At 36.3% G+C, this 17,904-nt stretch overlaps 6 protein-coding genes across 10 annotated transcripts in view; 2 read left to right on the forward strand and 4 right to left on the reverse strand.

Annotated features, from left to right (window-relative positions):
• LOC108067638 (uncharacterized) overlaps nucleotides 1–7,986 on the forward strand; it is a 136,255-nt gene extending 128,269 nt beyond the window's left edge. For all 3 annotated transcript variants that reach the window (XM_017156760.2, XM_017156761.2, XM_070219720.1), the window contains 3 exons: nucleotides 2,675–2,936; nucleotides 3,956–4,031; nucleotides 6,543–7,986. In XM_017156760.2, coding sequence (XP_017012249.2) covers nucleotides 2,675–2,936; nucleotides 3,956–4,031; nucleotides 6,543–6,771 — 567 coding nt within the window. In that variant the 3' untranslated portion in view covers nucleotides 6,772–7,986. The remainder of the gene's footprint in view (nucleotides 1–2,674; nucleotides 2,937–3,955; nucleotides 4,032–6,542) is intronic.
• A 647-nt stretch (nucleotides 7,987–8,633) lies between these two features.
• JMJD4 (jumonji domain containing 4) lies at nucleotides 8,634–10,169 on the forward strand. The gene is made up of 2 exons (XM_017156794.3): nucleotides 8,634–9,359; nucleotides 9,414–10,169. The coding sequence occupies exons 1-2, from the start codon at nucleotides 8,758–8,760 to the stop codon at nucleotides 10,066–10,068; spliced, it is 1,257 nt and encodes a 418-aa protein (XP_017012283.2). The 5' UTR covers nucleotides 8,634–8,757; the 3' UTR covers nucleotides 10,069–10,169.
• On the reverse strand, nucleotides 10,095–11,250 carry LOC108067657 (uncharacterized). Of its 2 annotated transcripts, none has more exons than XM_017156795.3 (4): nucleotides 11,016–11,250; nucleotides 10,706–10,932; nucleotides 10,475–10,651; nucleotides 10,095–10,422 (listed from the first exon to the last, which is right to left on the reverse strand). In XM_017156795.3, exons 1-4 carry the CDS (start codon nucleotides 11,220–11,222, stop codon nucleotides 10,170–10,172), a joined length of 864 nt encoding a protein of 287 aa, XP_017012284.2. In that variant the 5' UTR covers nucleotides 11,223–11,250; the 3' UTR covers nucleotides 10,095–10,169. The 2 variants fall into 2 exon arrangements, with proteins under 2 accessions (XP_017012284.2, XP_070075770.1); XM_070219669.1 differs by having other exon boundaries at nucleotides 10,706–10,949; nucleotides 11,016–11,148.
• Nucleotides 11,251–11,314: 64 nt separating this feature from the next.
• Nucleotides 11,315–12,216, reverse strand: LOC108067608 (uncharacterized). The gene is made up of 3 exons (XM_017156717.3): nucleotides 11,984–12,216; nucleotides 11,748–11,924; nucleotides 11,315–11,697 (listed from the first exon to the last, which is right to left on the reverse strand). The coding sequence occupies exons 1-3, from the start codon at nucleotides 12,106–12,108 to the stop codon at nucleotides 11,460–11,462; spliced, it is 540 nt and encodes a 179-aa protein (XP_017012206.3). The 5' UTR covers nucleotides 12,109–12,216; the 3' UTR covers nucleotides 11,315–11,459.
• Nucleotides 12,217–14,060: 1,844 nt separating this feature from the next.
• LOC108067607 (uncharacterized) lies at nucleotides 14,061–15,263 on the reverse strand. The gene is made up of 4 exons (XM_017156714.3): nucleotides 15,063–15,263; nucleotides 14,760–14,992; nucleotides 14,524–14,700; nucleotides 14,061–14,457 (listed from the first exon to the last, which is right to left on the reverse strand). Exons 1-4 carry the CDS (start codon nucleotides 15,252–15,254, stop codon nucleotides 14,220–14,222), a joined length of 840 nt encoding a protein of 279 aa, XP_017012203.2. The 5' UTR covers nucleotides 15,255–15,263; the 3' UTR covers nucleotides 14,061–14,219.
• A 455-nt stretch (nucleotides 15,264–15,718) lies between these two features.
• Nucleotides 15,719–17,559, reverse strand: LOC108067617 (uncharacterized). Of its 2 annotated transcripts, none has more exons than XM_017156727.3 (4): nucleotides 17,449–17,559; nucleotides 16,617–16,905; nucleotides 16,150–16,556; nucleotides 15,719–16,088 (listed from the first exon to the last, which is right to left on the reverse strand). In XM_017156727.3, the coding sequence occupies exons 2-4, from the start codon at nucleotides 16,827–16,829 to the stop codon at nucleotides 15,824–15,826; spliced, it is 885 nt and encodes a 294-aa protein (XP_017012216.2). In that variant the 5' UTR covers nucleotides 16,830–16,905; nucleotides 17,449–17,559; the 3' UTR covers nucleotides 15,719–15,823. The 2 variants fall into 2 exon arrangements, with proteins under 2 accessions (XP_017012216.2, XP_070067568.1); XM_070211467.1 differs by lacking the exon at nucleotides 17,449–17,559 and adding an exon at nucleotides 17,055–17,117.
• Nucleotides 17,560–17,904: the final 345 nt, after the last annotated feature.

Below are 17,904 nucleotides of genomic sequence, written 5' to 3' on the forward strand. Positions count from 1 at the left end.
TTTTCCTTCTCTATTTTCCCCCTTGCAAACGCAGGCACATGCATATCTCAGTTTACTCATACAAGTTATGCGGATATGCATTTATTTTATTTCAATTTAAAGTTTTAATGAGTTTTTGCATTGTACCCTAATGCTCCTGTGAAAAGGGCCAACAACTTGCCGGGATTTATTCCGTGTCGAGTTTATTTATTTACTCTTCACAGCGATTATTTCGAGCATAGTTATTCTGCACTTTTCCTCGTGCGCAGATTTTCCTCTGTTGTTGCCCAGATTTGAGCGAAAATTTTAAATTAATTTGAAAATAAATTCAATTTAAACGCGGCTGTATAGTTGCTGCTCTGTTGGCTTAAACTAATTGCCCCTGCAGTTGGTAAATCTCTGTGCAAAGTGAAATGCAATTTTTATGTTTGGCCTTGGTTGCCCAAATTCACAAATTGCATATTAAATATTTTCGGAGAACAAATTCCAGATCGACGCGAACAATTTCAATTTAATTGATGGCGGGTCAAAATATAGCTGCCAAAAAAACGTAGAAATTCCACAAAAGCTTTGGGGCTAATCTATACAAAATTATTTAAATCATGAAAGCAATTGATACAAAATTAATAACAATCGAAGCGATTTCTCTGTTCGTGTCAAACTGTCAGGAACTCGCCATTGTTGTGAAAACATATCCACATAATAACAAATAAAATAACCACGTCTGAAATGCCCCTGACATTAATGAGTAAATGTGAAAAGTTTCCATAGAAATTGACTTACAAAAAAATGCCTCATTGTCAATGTTGAATATTGTCCGCCTGGCTTTGTTCAGATGTCCTTTTACAGGACATCCAGCCCCCGGCTGAAATGTGTCAAAGTAAAAGCACAAGTGGAGACATTTTCCATAGTTATGTGCACATAAAAATATTAAAATTTCTGTTTACCGTGAGAGAATCAAATGTTGTAAGAAAGTATTTGGGAATTCCCTTCATTTTATTTGCCACAAACAAACCGAAAACCTGCAATTAAAAATTCAATTAAATGCGACTGGTCAGCATCGAGTGGAGAATCGCCCACAAACCCGAGAGAAAAACATATTTCAATTGAATTGATTATAATTATGTATATTTTATAACTGCCAAATGATTGCTGGTGTTGGGTTTCATGCAAATAAGCGGGTTGAATATCAATAAATATGTACTTATGTACATCAGTAAATATTGCCTGACAAATTATTTGTTTCCGGTTGCCTGGCTAAGTAATTAATCACCAAATAATTTGGTAATTTTAATTTACTCCTCCTTCCCTTTGTGGGCACGCAGACAAGTGCATAAAACCAATTTGTGCCTATGCACCGTTAATTAAGATTTAATGCCCTACTAGCACTCAAAATCGAATCCTGCCACGCCCCCTTAGCCCATTTCTATTTGCCATTTTGTGTGCGTAATTAAGCGACAATAAGCATTTAATACACATTTTCTCTTACGCACACACTTGCAATTTGTTGCTGACAGTGTGTGTGTTTGCCTTCGCCCTTAATGCCACGCCCATTAAGTACACACTCCGCCCAATTGCACATACACACACACACCACACCAAACAGCTACAAATTGTTGGCTAATTTGAGAGGCACCGAAATGCCGCCGCCTCCAATTGACATGGCTATACGGTTGTTACATAAATATATGCGTACATATGTGGGGTGAATATATATATATATTTATCGGCATGCTGATATCTCGTGTGTATATATGCCTGCAATTAAAAATTATCAGCGGGGCGGCATCGGACATAAAATACACTGCAAATTGGCCAGGGAAAAAAGGATAAAAAGGGAAGGGATTTTATGGGTCTTGGTTGTTTTGGAAAACAGAAATTCAAAATGGGTTTTACATTTTAGTGGTTTTAATTCCTCTTGTCGAATATTTCATAGAAGAAAACTAATCCATATAATTTTATTTAATTTTAATGAAATATAAATTAATTTTATTAAACAAAAAATAAAATAAGTAAAATATTTTTTAAACTTGGTGACTAGGTATATTTTTTCAATGTACATTTAAATAAAACTATACTTTTCAAACTGAACTAAATGCTCAATTTCTAGTCGCACTGTGTTGCCAAACGCATAGATAAATCTAAAAATCTATGTCGAGATAAGAAGGCAAGAAAAGTCTCCATTTGGGGTAATTCTTCCGCCATTGAAATGTTTAATCACAGTTCCCTAATTTAACGGCTAGCAGTGTAATAAATTTTGCCCACATAATTTGTGCGCTCCTTGGGAGGGGGGAAACTTGCATCAGATTAGTAATTATGTAAGGCCCACGGACTCACCCAATGAATCCCCATAAATCCGCGCATAAATACAAATTACACTGGCAGCCAGCAATATCAATTTACTTGGGGCGGCAGCGGGTTAAGGGGTCAAGTGGCAGTCAAAGGTTAAATAAAAGCCCATGCATAATGAAAACCGTTTTGAGATGTCCTTTGCCTCGGTGGTCATTACTTATGTTTTATGACATGCGGCTTAGGTTTTTATGCCCTCGGCATTTCTGACTCTGTCTAGAGGAAAATCCCACATAAGTATATTAAAATAGAGGGAGATAGAGACGGCATCTTAGCACTAATCACTGACTAAGTAACTAATGCACACCTCTGATTAATCCACTACTCGAATTTCTATGCGTTGCAGACAATCATCCGCGAAATGAATCGACTGGGGATGATGGTCGACCTGTCGCACGTCTCCAAGGGAACGATGAGGGACGCCCTGGAGGTGAGCGAGGCACCTGTGATATTCTCACACTCCTCGGCCTACGAGCTCTGCAACACGAGCCGGAACGTCCAGGACGACATCCTGCAGGCTCTGGCCAAGAACGGCGGCCTGGTCATGGTCAACTTCTACTCGAAGTTCCTCTCCTGCAGCGACAACTCAACCGTGCACGATGCAGTCGGTAAGTGCTGCCCTTTTGTAAAACATTTTTTATTATTTATTTGAGTTTTAAAATATTTTAAAATATTTCACATATTAACCTGTATTTAAAGGATTTGTTAAGAAATCTCTATTGTCTTTAAATCCATAAAAGTTCTTAAATAAAAGTAGTAGTTTAAATAGTTTATTATTCTTTCTTTACAAATGAGAAATCACAATTATTTACTGTTCAATAAATATTGAATAAATTCAATAAATATTTTTATATTTAAAAAATTATATTCATTGCAGTTTCTGTACAAAAAACCGGTTTTAATTTCTTTTATACCTTTGGCTAAATGCCTTTAAGAGAACTTTGCCCCATCCGAAATCAATCAAAGCCAGTGACTTGGTCGCGGTTGCTCTTTGTTGTGTGGGATCCTGATTGTCAGGCTATTGTTTCAGTTAGTTCATTATTGCCTCCTCCCTCCTTTATCCTATTTTTGGCAGTGCCTCCTTTTCTCCCCTTTCTATTCTGATTTTTGTGCCATTGCTTTTGACGAGCCATCAAAATGGCTCTCGTAATCACTTCCTGGATTCGTTGTCATTCTCTGAGCCACCTCAGATGTCTTTCTCCTTTTTATTTTGGTTTACACTGGGAAGAACATTAAAATGTAATAAAAATACTACATAAAATAAAATATAGAATTGTTTTATATCAATTTTTTAAAGCATATTTTATTGAAATGAATAGAAAATAAAAAAAATTACACTATATTATCATCTGAGAAAACTAGTAAAGAGCATTTTTTTTCCAAGTGTCTATCTTGTAATAAAGCTCTCTAATGTCCATTCCTTCACTTTCTTTTCATGCCTTTGTCTTTGCGGCTGCCGTGGACACATTTCAAAATCGCGAAAATTTTAATAACGCTGACTTATGACGGCAAATACAACAACAATGGCGCGACGGTCCTTCAACAATGGCCCCTAATGAACTTGACAACAAATGGCAACCCTGCCACCGGATATCCTTCCGCTGACCAACACACTCTCAACACACAGCGCATATTAATCACATTAAGCGAGTCGCTGGCATCGATCACGTTGGACTGGGCGCCGGCTACGACGGCATTAATTAGTAAGTAAAAGTCATTTATTTCACTTAAATTCGCATTTCTCCCCTCGCTTGCCGCCGTCCATATATGTGTACCTATAGACTTATTTATATATGCACGACGTCCTCCAGGTGGTTTCCATTCCTTCGCCTGCCACACCTCCTTCTTTTTTTTAAGTTATTAATTGATTTTATTTAAGGCCGAGGACTTAACAGTGGCATATTGCCAGCGGTGAGATGGATGTGGATAGACCGTTATTATTTTACCGCTCATTACGGGCACTTTTCCCCAGTCGTATTTTTTCTGGGAGTTTTCCGCGAACAACTTGTGCAATCTGTTTACGAGATTTTTAAGATAATTTAATGAGCTCAAATGGGTGGCGAGCGCTAAAAGATTATCAGCTAACGGATTGGGGTGGGCAACTTATGGTAGTCGTAAAAGGATTAATCTGGTAAAATAAATTTGACGGACAACACTTAAAATAATATTAAAAAATAAGGACAAATTAATAGAACATTTTTAAGAAATAAACCATTAATTTTTCACATCTGCAAACGCATACTAAATTCTAAAGTTTTAAAATAAAAAGAGAAATAAGCACAGATGATCGAAAAATAAATCTGTAATTTAAATGGGATGACTGTAGTATGCCATTAAATCACTCGACAATCAGTACATGGCTACAATTTGATCCCAAAAATGTTTAAAGCCTGTCCTCATTAGCTAAACCAAAATGTTCATTACCTCAATGGGCGGTGGTCCAGTGGCAGCGTGTCCTTTCACTGCACTCATCGTCATCATCATCATCAACGTCATTCGTCTTCATTATCGTTGTAATTATTCCCGTGATGCTGGGGAGAATTCATTTGCATAGATTTCCATTTCATTGCATCGTGGACACAATGCGCAAACAAACAAAATGTTGAAGCCGAAATTTTGATAAAACTACCTGCACTCCCCAATTTCTATCTCCCTCGGCTGTTTTCGAATTAAATATTTTCAGTACATGGCCAAAAATGAGCATATGAGCTGAATTTCCATCAAAAATAACAACAAGGACAACGGCAAAAAATGTCCATGTAAATCAATTTCCACCGAAATGAACTTCATTTTGTTTTGGTTATTGGGCAACGCGACCACAGAAATGTTTTTGAGGTGTTTGGGGCCAATAAAAACAAGAAAGCTGAAATTGCTGTATATATGAATATTTATGGGGCAATTGCCAGAGACCAAAATACGAAACAAACATGAGCATGACACAATAAATAATCTAAAATTCTATGAAATTACTAAATGTCAAATGGTCTCGTTTCCGGTTCATGTCAAACCACATGGTGGGTGCGCAGGGGAACATACCTAATAAAACGAAATTCCCCATAAGGGGTTCGTTGGGTTTCATCTATGACACCTTTTCAGCTTTTTTGTGGTTTGCTTATTTAATTAAATTATCATTACCTGCTCAGATAATTTTGTTGAAATATTGTGAATTAAATTTAAACTTTTGGGCATCAAATGCCACAAATGAGTGCTCTTAATTTGTCAACGCACGGAAAAACAATTTCTGCTCGCAACGGAGATTTTAAAAATGGCTACAAGTCAAAGGACATGCAATTTGTAGTCGGACGCAGTTGCTATGGCTTTTTTTTAATACTTAAAAAGTATTTTGTTGACTCAACAGAGTGTCAATAAATATTGAAAGTCCGGAATAAAAATATGCAATGATCTGATAGAATATTTAATGCTTATTATTGTGCTCTTTTTAACGTCTTTAAATAATTTTGTTGTATTGTTTGTTTCTAACAATATTTTTAAAAATGTATTTTATATTTGTTCTTCTCTTTGTTTTTTGAATTATGACTTTTCAAAACTACTTGTGCAACAAACACATTTTTTTAATATCGCATTTCCTTTCACTTTTCATTGTATTCAGTCTAAATCTTGTTATACATTTAGCCCCACAATTTATGTTTAATCAAAGTGCGCTTATTATTATGTACATCATATTAAAATAATAATCTAAAACCAAATCCATGAGTTATTTAAATATATTTAAGCCACAATACACTTTAGAATTTATTCTTACCCAAACTGAGTCTAACGTGTTTGCTGTTTGTGTCATATATACCGTGTTTGGCCTAAACGCCTGCATATAAAACTAAATTATTATTTATTTCTACAAATGCCTGTTCATAAAATATGATTACCGAGCACTTGAGCGTTCGGCCAGCAAAATGTTTATTTATTATTTATTTTCCTTTGTGTGCCATTCATTATTTATTTGTTTTTCTGTGTTGCTTGACTCAATGCGACTTTATTACGCCCAGAATGTCCTGCACACGAGTTGTTTTGCCTTTGGCTCTGCCTTTGGTGTGCTTATTCAATTTATTTCGTATGTAGTGCACGAAAATTAAATTTAATTGTGCGTAGAGATTTTTTGAAATATGTGTTGTGAACAGAGCAGCAAAAAATATTAAAATTATTTATGATCCGAGAAAAGAGGCTAATATTTTGCGATTCTGAAATCTGATTTTTAGTACCCCCAAAGGACTGGAGGATGTATCTTCATATCCGACTCTATTTGCTGAACTTCTGGGAGGCGGTTGGACAATTGATGAGCTGACGAAACTGGCTGGTGGAAATTTTCTGAGAGTTATGCAGCAGGTGGAGAAACTGAGGGACGACAAAAAGGCTGCGGGCGTCAAACCCTTCGAGGATCATCCGAATTTCCGCACCGACGACCCCTACAATTGTACATCCAGCTAATTGAGCACTGGACCCAAACACACAGAGGTTGTACCAGAGATGCCGGGGATGTCCCCAAAATCATACGCGAAATCGATTGAACTCCTGCTTCATATGTATAGTGAATAATGTAGCAAATTTATAAATATAAATTGGCTAAATTACAGCATAGATATGTACGATTTGTATAAGCTTTATATATGTAACTTTAAGATGTATGGATAGTTTCCACTTTTCCCGCGGTAATCGAATCGAATTACTTTTCATTTTGGTGACAATCTACAGACTGCCAAACAAGAATAAACCTAATTATAAATTGCACAGGAAACCCACACAAATTAACTGTAAAGGCTTTTAGTTTTCTATCTCGAATCAATATACAAACCAGACTTAGTTATCTCATCTCCAACTGGACCAACAAACACTTCATTTCTTTCCCCTGGGAAACCTTAATTATTCTAATGATTTACACGAAAACCACATATCAAGTATGTAATAAACTAAGATATTGAATTTATATGGTAATTATTTAATTTACTGCATTCAAAGTCAATGCAAATACTTGTGAGTGGGAAAGCATACACTTAAAAATAAATAAGAAAAATATTTAAATTAATAACTATTAGGAGAAAATAAGAGAAAAATTAAACAACTTAGTTTCACTTAAATAAAATGTTTAGTTAAATTTTTAAGCAGTTTAAGGGCGTGAAAACTTAAAGAATGAATAGCGTAATAAATACTAAATTAGTTCGTAAGCAATGTGTGGCCGTGGCTCTGCCTGCTACACAATAAATTGTACATAGATTCCGAATGGAATATGTATAGGAATACTTTATAACATATAGTTGTCACGATTTTTCCAAAATACATATTCCCCCCTACACACACAAATAGATCTTGTCGCTCTGTCAGTCAGTCTCTCTGTACCTTCTAAACAAAAAGAAAACCCAAGAAGAAAATCTAGTAAAATGCGCCTAGTCTAAGTAAACAAATTATACATACTAAACCAATTATTGCAAACCGAAAACCAAAATCCCAATACAAAATCAATAATTGTACATTTTTGTAAGCCGAAACCGAATAATAAATAACAAATCTCTTTACTAATAAATTATACATAAATATATAAAAGTAAATCTATTGTTACGTTTTGTACGGTTTTGTATGTGTATATAGCATTTTTACCTATGCTCTGATTTTTATTGTCATTATATAGTTTTCTAGCAATCAATTCAAGCGTATGTGTCTGATGAGCAGAGTTGTTGGTAATCACTTAGTTTTAGTCTGACCTGGAAGGTCAAAAATAAATATCTGTAAAGTTTATACATATACGAATATGCCTAGATATAGAAATTTAACCGAACTAACATAGAAAGACATGCATATATACACAGAACTCGATATCCGATTCTCCAAATGTCTCTTAATTTAATTGATCTCCTCTTTAGTTCACGATTAAACGGAAACAAACACACAATCTCAGACACGTATATGTAAAACCAAATTGTAGTTAAAAACTTGAAAATGGTAAAATGTTTAGCGGATAAAACTCAAAAGACAAACTGCAGTAAATATAAAAACAATTAAATAAAAATCAACGTGTTGTTTTTTGTCACATCAGGAGGTTGGGATATTTTGAATTTTCGCGGCTTTCAACGAAAACACGCGTTAGTGTATACGGACCTGGTATTTCGAAGTTTTTAGAAATGTATATTAATTTAATTAGTTATTTTAGACTTACTTTAATTTTTTTTAATTCAGCAGATATTTAAAAAATACAGTTTTTTATCCATCATTTTTAGTATTTTTTAGATTACATAAAAAATATTACAACTATCGCTTAGTTACATATCGATGATTGGAATAATCGATACCCCAGACTTATGTTTATTTTTGTGATGGTCACCCACTTTCATAACAAAAAACAAAATTTCCAAATTATCATCAAAACAACTGCCATTGCATGATTGAGGACTTGTGGATTCTGAGGACCCACTGCCAGATCGAATGGCGTCAGAGGAGCGGGATGGGGACGACGTGCTCCAGTTGCATCCCGAGGAAATCGGGGAAAATGACAGACAGCTGCCCACGGAAATCGAGCGGTGTACTGGCCTGAGTTATAACGATTTCTTTTGGCGTTATATGCACAAGAATTTCCCGGTCATCATAACGGACGTCTCCAACGACTGGGAGTGCCAGAACTGGACCGTTTTCCAGGAATCCCGGGATCTCAACTCCAATCCGAGTCCGTCTTCCATCAACTTTGACTACCTCAAAACCAAGATATCCAACTGCCCGGTTCCAGTCGCCGATTGTAATTCATCGTATTTCAATAGTCATACAAAGCTGGAGCTGAACTTTCACGATTACCTGGAGAAATGGAGGAATGGCATTGAAAATCACCCATCATCATCGTCGCAGGAAGTCAATAGTAATGTGGATCCCAGGGACAATCTCTACCTCAAGGACTGGCATCTGGCCGCCCAAATGCCGGGATATAACTTCTATAAGGTGCCTAAATACTTTGCCTCCGATTGGCTCAACGAACAACTGATTGACCAGAAGAAGGACGACTACAGATTCGTCTATATGGGACCCAAGAACTCATGGTAAAAAATTCTTTAAAAATTGTTATCCCTATACTTAATTCTCTATTATTTCAGGACATCCTACCATGCCGATGTGTTTGGCTCCTTCAGTTGGTCCACCAATATTGTGGGTGTCAAGAAATGGATTATAATGCCGCCGGGCGAAGAGCTCAAACTGAACGATCGCCTGGGAAATCCGCCATTCAGCATAGACGAGAAAATGCTAGAAGAGCACAATGTCCGATATTACACCATCAATCAGCGGGCCAATGAAGCCGTATTCGTTCCCAGCGGCTGGTTCCACCAGGTGTGGAATCTAACGGACACCATATCCATCAATCACAACTGGTTCAACGGCTGCAATATATCCCTGGTCTGGCAGAACCTCAGGAACAATTTGAAGGCCGTTTGCAAGGAGATCTCCGACTGCCAGCAGATGGATAACTTTGAGGCCCACTGCCAGACAATGCTGAGGGCCAGCTTCGGTATCAACTACCTCGATTTTATAGGGCTCCTGGAGTTCATAGCCACTCGCCGGTTGGCCGAGGAAACCTCAACCACCAAGTTTTTACTATTCGATAGCTATAGGAAAAATGATTATCATGTGCAATACGATCTCGAGTGCTTGAGGAAGATCACAAAGACACTCACAGAGGATCCGACTATCCAGCGTAGTCCCCTGCAACTGGAGGATCGCTGCCAGCGATTGCTCGCCCGATTAGAAAACTAGTAATAGCACATGGAAAAGGCCTTGGCTTATTTTTATACCAAACTTGTATTCATATACAACCGATAGTCGTAATATTTTAATACAGATATTTAAACGCCCAACTATTCGCCCTCGGGCCAGGTGAAATCTCCTTTGGTGGGTTCCGTCCTCAGCCAAAGGCATTGGTCGATGACTTGGAAGCCGAGCTTGTTAAACATGCCGGCGGACGGTTTGTTTGAGTGACCTACAAGGGCCATTACATCGTGACCTTGGAAGGCAAGGCGGTACGAGATTTCCCTAGTAACTACACTGCCAAATCCCCGCCGTTGGTAAGAGTTTTTCACTTGCAGCGCTCCCAAGTAGCCGCCTTGTAATCTGCGAGATTTATGAATGAGGTAATGGGATTACAATAAGCTATGTGGCTTACCTGATGCACCAGGCCACCAATTCTTGAGGGTCTTCCCGATACAATCCAGCACTGACGCACATGCGAATCTGTCTTTCTATAAAGAACAGCGATCCCATATGATGATTGGGCCACTCTTCGTTAATCAAAGGAGCGTCTGCCACATTCAAAGATCTAAGTATAAATCCAGCTGGTGGACTAAGTTATGGGGGGCATTAAATTATTCTTGAAAAAATAAACAGTATTACTTACTTGACTTTAAGTTTGAGAGCTTCTTCCGCCTTTAAATAAAACAAATCCGTAGAATCCCTGAACACCAAGCTTAACTTTTTTGACTCGACAATACCCTCCAAGGCATCAACATGCCTGAAGGGGATAGAACTGCATTTCAAACCCATCGACCAGTCCAATAAATCCAGTGCTCTTCCAACAAGACCATTTGCGTTGTTTAAACTGCCCACAAACAGTTGATAGCGATCCTAAGAGACGGTCGACTCTTAATTTGTTAACTGGTAACTTGTTTACTCATAAAAAAAAAACAATCCCTATATGTACTACTCACCACTATAACAAAAAGACCCGCCTCTCTAGCTTGTTGCATATCCAGAGTATAAATTCGCAAGTTCTTCATATAGGGTTGTTTCTTCAAAAATTCTATAAAATTATCCAGACAGTAATATTCCTGGCAATATTTTGGCCAGTCTTGTTTGTAGAGTCCTTGAAACTCCTGGAGATCCGGCAAGCCAATAACTTTCAATTGAGCGCACATTTCCGTTCAGAAACAACCTTCCCCTTCAACTAACCGAGCAAAAATAGATTAAATGCTTAGCTATTGGTGATAAAATCACTCGCTTGACAAGCAGCTTCTATATTTCTCTTTAAAGAACTCTCTTAAACAGTTTCTCTTAAAACTAGCCCATACATTCTTCCCTCACATGATAAAACGTTACAATCCTAAAGGATTATTATAATAATTCATCAAAGCAAATATTTGCAGATAAATGTTTTATAATAAATCTTCATTTGGAGCTTCCGTGAACAGCCAATAACACTGATCTTTGATACTAAAGCCCAATTTTTTGAATAGGTTTAGCGATGCCTTATTTTCTGAAACAACTTCGGTGATTATGTCCCGTCCTTGCTCAGCCTCTCGTCTAGAGTATTCTTTTACAATCATAACGCCAAAACCTCGGCGTTTGTAGGAGGGTTTGACTTGGAGGGCTGCCAATAAACCATCCTGAGCCCTGTTAAAAAATAATAATAATTATTTTGTACCTTAATCTTAAATACTTACCTTATACACCAGGCAACGAGTTCATTGTCCTCGTCTTTATACAAGCCCACACTGGTATTATAGCAAATTTGGCGTTGTATATAAGAAAGACCGCCGTGTTCACTCCATTCCCAATGGTCGTTAATCACTTGAGCGTCCTCTAGACTTACAGATTTTAGAGAGAAGCCAACCGTTGGTCTACCAAAATTCTTAAATTAGTTGAAATACTTATTACATTGTATTTTGTATATACGTACTCCACTTGAAAGTTTAGTGCTTCTTTTTTGCTTAACACCATAAAATAGGTCATACCATCGAGTTCTACTTTCAGATTTTTCTGCTCAATAATATCGTTTTCAACAGTGAAATATCTTTTTGGCATAGAAGCAAATTGTTCGCCGCCCAAAAAGTCTATTTTCAATAAGGATTCCTTCAGAGCACTTTCAGATCTTTCAGCTTCCAAAATACCGACAAAAATTTGATAACGTCCTTAAAATATAAAAAAGATCTCACATGTTGTAGAAAAATCTATCACATTCATACCACAATCACAAATAATCCGTGTTCTAGATTGGGAAGAGCGTAAACTTTTACATCCTTCAGTTGGGGGTCCCATTTATGGAGATCCAGAAAATTATCCAGGCAGTAGTACTCCTTGCAATATTTGGGCCAATCTCGGGTGTAAAAACTTTTAAGATCCTCCAGTTGCTGGACGACTTGCGTTTGATGATCCATCTCGGAAACTAGTCCCTGGCAATTTATACACACAAAATTATCTTAGATAGTAATGCACTTTATAGATGTTATTCATTTTAGCCCTTGTAGACATTTCTGTATCTCCAATTGGACCAAGATACCTGACCACTACCTTGATCATGATCCAGTGATGATCACCCTGGCTCAGAAAACTCTTAGAAAGCTTTATTTGATTTGTTTTATCTTAAAACGTCGATTTCAATTACTTTAAGCTGTAAAATAATTAATATTAATTTAGTAATTAACATCGACGCTCTTTTAACACGTTTGTAGAGCCCTTGAAAATCTTGAAGATCTGACAAAATAAAAACTTTTAATTGAGTGCATATTTTAATCATGCGAGACAACCTTTCCGATCAAATCACCAAGCAAAAATGGAAACGCTTATTGGTTTTATCTGTTTAAATCATTAAGATAGTTAAGCAACTTCTATTTTTCATTAAGAATTCTAAAGAACTGGTCAGATTCTCTTTGAAGAATACTCTTAAAATCGGTAGTTTAATGATTTACAAGAATACACAAAAAATTTTGCAAAATAGGTCTGTTTAATCCGCTGCCTAGTTGGAGACAGCCAAAGGTGATATTTGCAAATGTCAGTGGTTGTTGTGTGTTGTTGTTGTTGCGCCGAAGCTCGATCTAAATATTAAAGCAACGGAGCCAACGATATTTTCTTCACGAAGTTCCGTCTGAGACTATATTTTGCTTTTGCTTATACATTCGGTTGGGCTATGCATTACAGGAACGCTTATGATGTACCGTTTTCATTGTGGATCATAATGCTTTACAGTAGAGGGTAATATTCTAGCATACAATTTTAACTAAAATAAAGAGGCATTATTGGGTCACTGATCACGATGAAAAAAGAAAACAAAATTTCCAGAGAATCGTTTTTGAGATATTTGAATAAGCTACACTTTTGACCACTTGTTTTACTAAAGGTAACAGTTCTCAAAAACCGATGGTCCAAATAGGAAATAGATGCACCTTTCCGAAAAGGTATGGGTATGGGTATGTGATCGGAGCGAAATTGATGGACATCTAACGTCTGAAAGTTTCAAAAAAGTTTCATTTTTGGGTTTTTTTTCATAGCCAGTTTTTAATAATACTAATAAATATTATTAAGTTATTTTGAATATGCAGATCTGAAGGACTGTTAGTCCCAAAAAGTTGAGGAAGAATATTAACAAATTGGGTGAACATTCTAGGAGATAAGCATAGTTTAGTAAAATGACTCAAAGTCATCACAAGTCAGCAGTGGTACCAAAAATGTTTTTAAAGGGAAGTCGCCTGTTTTGCGATTTCCAATTTATAGAAGCGATCAAAATAGTGTCATGTAATGTGTGTACACTTGATTCAAAATATTTAATTTATTTTAAAAAAAAATCGACAAAGAAAATCTTTGGATTTTTTCGACAAAAATATCGAAAATATACAATATTTTGGGTAGTTTTATTTGTACATTCCTTGAAACTCCTGGAGATCCGGCAAGCCAATACCTTTCAATTGAGCGCACATTTCCATTCAGAAACATCCTTCCCCTTCAACTAACCGAGCAAAAATAGATTAAATGCTTAGCTGTTGGTTGATTAAATCACTCGCTTGTCAAGCAGCTTCTATATTTCTCCTTACAGAAATCTCTTAAACAGTTTCTCTTAAGACTAGCCTATGCCTTCTTCCCCCAGACGATAAAACGTTATTATAATAATCCATCATAGCAAATATTTGCAGATAAAAGTATTATAAAAGATCCCCATTTGGGGCTTCCGTGATCAGCCAATGACACTGATCGTTCATCCTAAAGCCTAATTTTTTGAATAGGTTTAGCGATGCCTTATTTTCTGGAACAACTTCGGTGATTATGTCACGTCCTTGCTCAGCCTCTCGTCTAGAGTATTCTTTTACAATCATAACGCCAAAACCTCGACGTTTGTAGGAGGGTTTGACTTGGAGGGCTGCCAATAAACCATCCTGAGCCCTGTTAAAAAATAATAGGTTATAATATATTTCGTACTGGGCTCGGACCTTAATCTTAAATGTTTACCTTATACACCAGGCAACGAGTTCATTGTCATCGTCTTTATACAAGCCCACACTGGTATTATAGCAAATTTGGCGTTGGATATAAGAAAGACTGCCGTGTTCACTCCATTCCCAATGGTCATCAATCACTTGAGCGTCCTCTAGACTTACAGATTTTAGGGAAAATCCAACTGTTGGTCTACCAAAATTCTTAAATAAGTTGAAATACTAATTACATTGTATTTTGTATATACGTACTCCACTTGAAAGTACAGTGCCTCTTCTTTGCTTAACACCATAGAATAGGTCATACTATCGAGTTCTAGTGTAAGATTTTTCTTCTGAATAATATCGTTTGCAACAGTGAAATATCTTTTTGGCATAGAAGCAAATTGTTCGCCGCCCAAAAAGTCTATTTTCAATAAGGATTCCTTCAGAGCACTTTCGGATCTTTCAGCTTCCAAAAAACCGACAAAAATTTGATACCGATCCTTAACAATTCACATAACAAAAATATAAATAAGATCTCACAAGTTGAAAAAACCTCTATCACGTTCATACCACAATCACAAATAATCCGTGTTCTAGATTGGGAAGAGCGTAAACTTTTACATCCTTCAGTTGGCGGTCCCATTTATGGAGATCCAGAAAATTATCCAGGCAGTAGTACTCCTTGCAATATTTGGGCCAATCTCGGGTGTAAAAACTTTTGAGATCCTCCAGTTGCTGGACGACTTGCGTTTGATGATCCATCTTGGAAACTAGTCCCTGGCAACCGGACTGTGATTCAATTTATACACAAAAATTATCTTAGATAGTAATGCACTTTATAGATGTTATTCATTTTAGCCCTTGTAGACATTTCTGTATCTCTATTTGCTGTCTGGCCGTATTTATTGTTGGACCAAGATACCTGACCTCTACCTTGATCATGATCCAGTATGAATTTTAAACTGGCTCAGAAAACACTTAGAAAGCTTTATATGATTTGTTTTATCTTGATATTTATATTTTAATTACTTTAAGCTTTAAAATAGTTCATATTTATTTAATAATTAATATCGGTTTTTTAACACGTTGGTAAAGCCCTTGAAAATCTTGAAGATCTGTCAAAACAAAAACTTTCAATTGAGTGCAAATTTTATTCATGCGAGACAACCTTTCCGATCAAATCACCAAGCAAAAATGGAAAAGCCTATTGGTTTAGGTAATAAAATCATGAAGCTAGTCAAGCAACTTCTATATTTTCATAAAGAATTGTTAAGAATTAGTCAGATTCTCTTTGAATAACACTCTTAACATCTATATATGTTCTTGTTGATTTATTCATTGCTGGGCCAAGATATCTGACCACCTCCTTTTGGTTTGATCATGCTCCAATAGTAGTGCTCGCCCTTCATCAATTTGAAGTTTAGTTTCTCGAACACGCGACAGGCAGCAATATTATTCATATTAACCAGGGCCGTAATATCCTGCTGCAGATCGGTGGCAATAGCCTTGGAAATAGCGGCAGCAACCACTAACCCCAAACCACGTCTTTGATGGCTTTGGATCACTTCTAAAGCTCCGAGAAAACCGCTTTGGAGCCTGTAAAACATAATTAAAAGAACATTTATTTTAGTTATTTAATAAATGTATAATTTCCTACCTTAAGCACCAGGCACATAATGAACCAGACTCCTTCTCATACAATCCCACATTGCTGTTATTAGTGATTAGCATTTGAATGAGTTTTAGGGAACCAGGATGACGGGCGGACCAAAGATCGTTTATAAGATCTGCATGTTCCAAACGCACTTTTCCTAGATAATAACCCTCCGGGCACTTAACATCTTCCAATTTCTCAGCCTCCTGGCAGGTCAAACTATACATAATTGTATTCATTTCCCGATCCATATGAAGATTGAGTTCCGCCGCAAGCTCTTTGTAAATTTTATGATGGGCCTCATGAATAGCACTTACTTTGAATCCTCCCGACCAATCCAAATATTCCAGCGCAATTTTCAGATCCGTTTTCTGTTTACTTAAGTTGCTAAAAAATAATTGATAGCGATGCTAGAATGGGAGATTATCAATGACATAAATCAACTACATTTGAAGATAACTTTAATTTACCACCAAGATAAACAATCCATCGCTTTTCCAGTCATTATCTAAAGTGTAGAAGTTGAGGTGATTTAAACTCGGATTTTGATGTAACCACCTCAAATAATTATCCAGCCAGAAATAGCCGACACAGTTGCTGGGCCAATCCTTCAGATACAGCTTTTGCAAATCCTTCAGATCGCCTATATCTGTGATTTTTGTCAGCTGTTTTACTGTTGCCATGGTGAAGAGAAATACTTGACTGACTGTTTTGTTGTGACGATCTCCTTCTTGTTTTTTTTTATTTTCTTGATAATCCCTAAAAGAATTTGTATACCCTTATAGAAGTATCGTCATATTGTGCCACTTCTTATAATGAAGCAAGGTACAAAGGATATCATACGGTTTTAGGTCGATATAATTAGATAGCTTAAATTGTATCGCCATGGGTTTTGTTTAATTATTTACATTCTCAAATTTATTTTTCAACCATCGACTTAAAGTAGACTTTTTCATATTTTTAAGAGTATTAAAGCGTCCGACTTTCTTTTCCTATAAATTAGATTAGATTAGAAGACCTGATTGTGATAATGTAGAAATGCTAGGTGATAAATTTAGCGGTAAAATACTGAAAAAAACTTCTAATTTTGTATACTTAATAGCTTTTGTATATTTAAATTGCATTTACAAAAAACTTAAGCAAGCTTATAAATAAATTTTTTGTGCCCTGCAGTTTGACGATCTTATTTATTAAACTATTAGGTTTTGCATTAGTGGGAACGGGACAGATATACTGTCTTCCATAAAAGAAGGTTTAAATACGTGATGGAAAAATAGAGCAACGGTAATGTTCAAAACCTACCCAGTTTCACAACCGTTTTTGGAGGCACCGTTATCTCGCTTTTCTAAGTTCTCCACCCGCTGGTCTTCTTATTTCTGCTTTATTTTTAAGGGGCGCGTAACACCCTGTGAGACTGTTTAGTTCGAGTTTTTTGACAAATTTGACAAAAATGGCGCACCCTGTGGGCCTGATTTGTTCGAGTTTTTTGGCGTTCCAATCATTGTTCCAATTTTCACAGTCAAGAGGAAGATGGAACGGATGGTGGATGGAGTTCTGTGGGAAGACCCAATAAAAGTTGAATCTTTAAATAGTTAATTAAAGTTAAATATGGCCATATTTTGATTAATTAAATTTACTAAAACTTAAATATTAATTTTAGTTAATTTAACTATGGTCATAGTAAACTTAAACAATCATAAATTTACATACTGTGTTATTGCTATGGTTTACTACGATTTACTACAATTTACTTCAATT

This window comes from Drosophila takahashii, chromosome 2L (assembly GCF_030179915.1).
Source record: "Drosophila takahashii strain IR98-3 E-12201 chromosome 2L, DtakHiC1v2, whole genome shotgun sequence".
Lineage (NCBI taxonomy): Eukaryota > Metazoa > Arthropoda > Insecta > Diptera > Drosophilidae > Drosophila > Drosophila takahashii.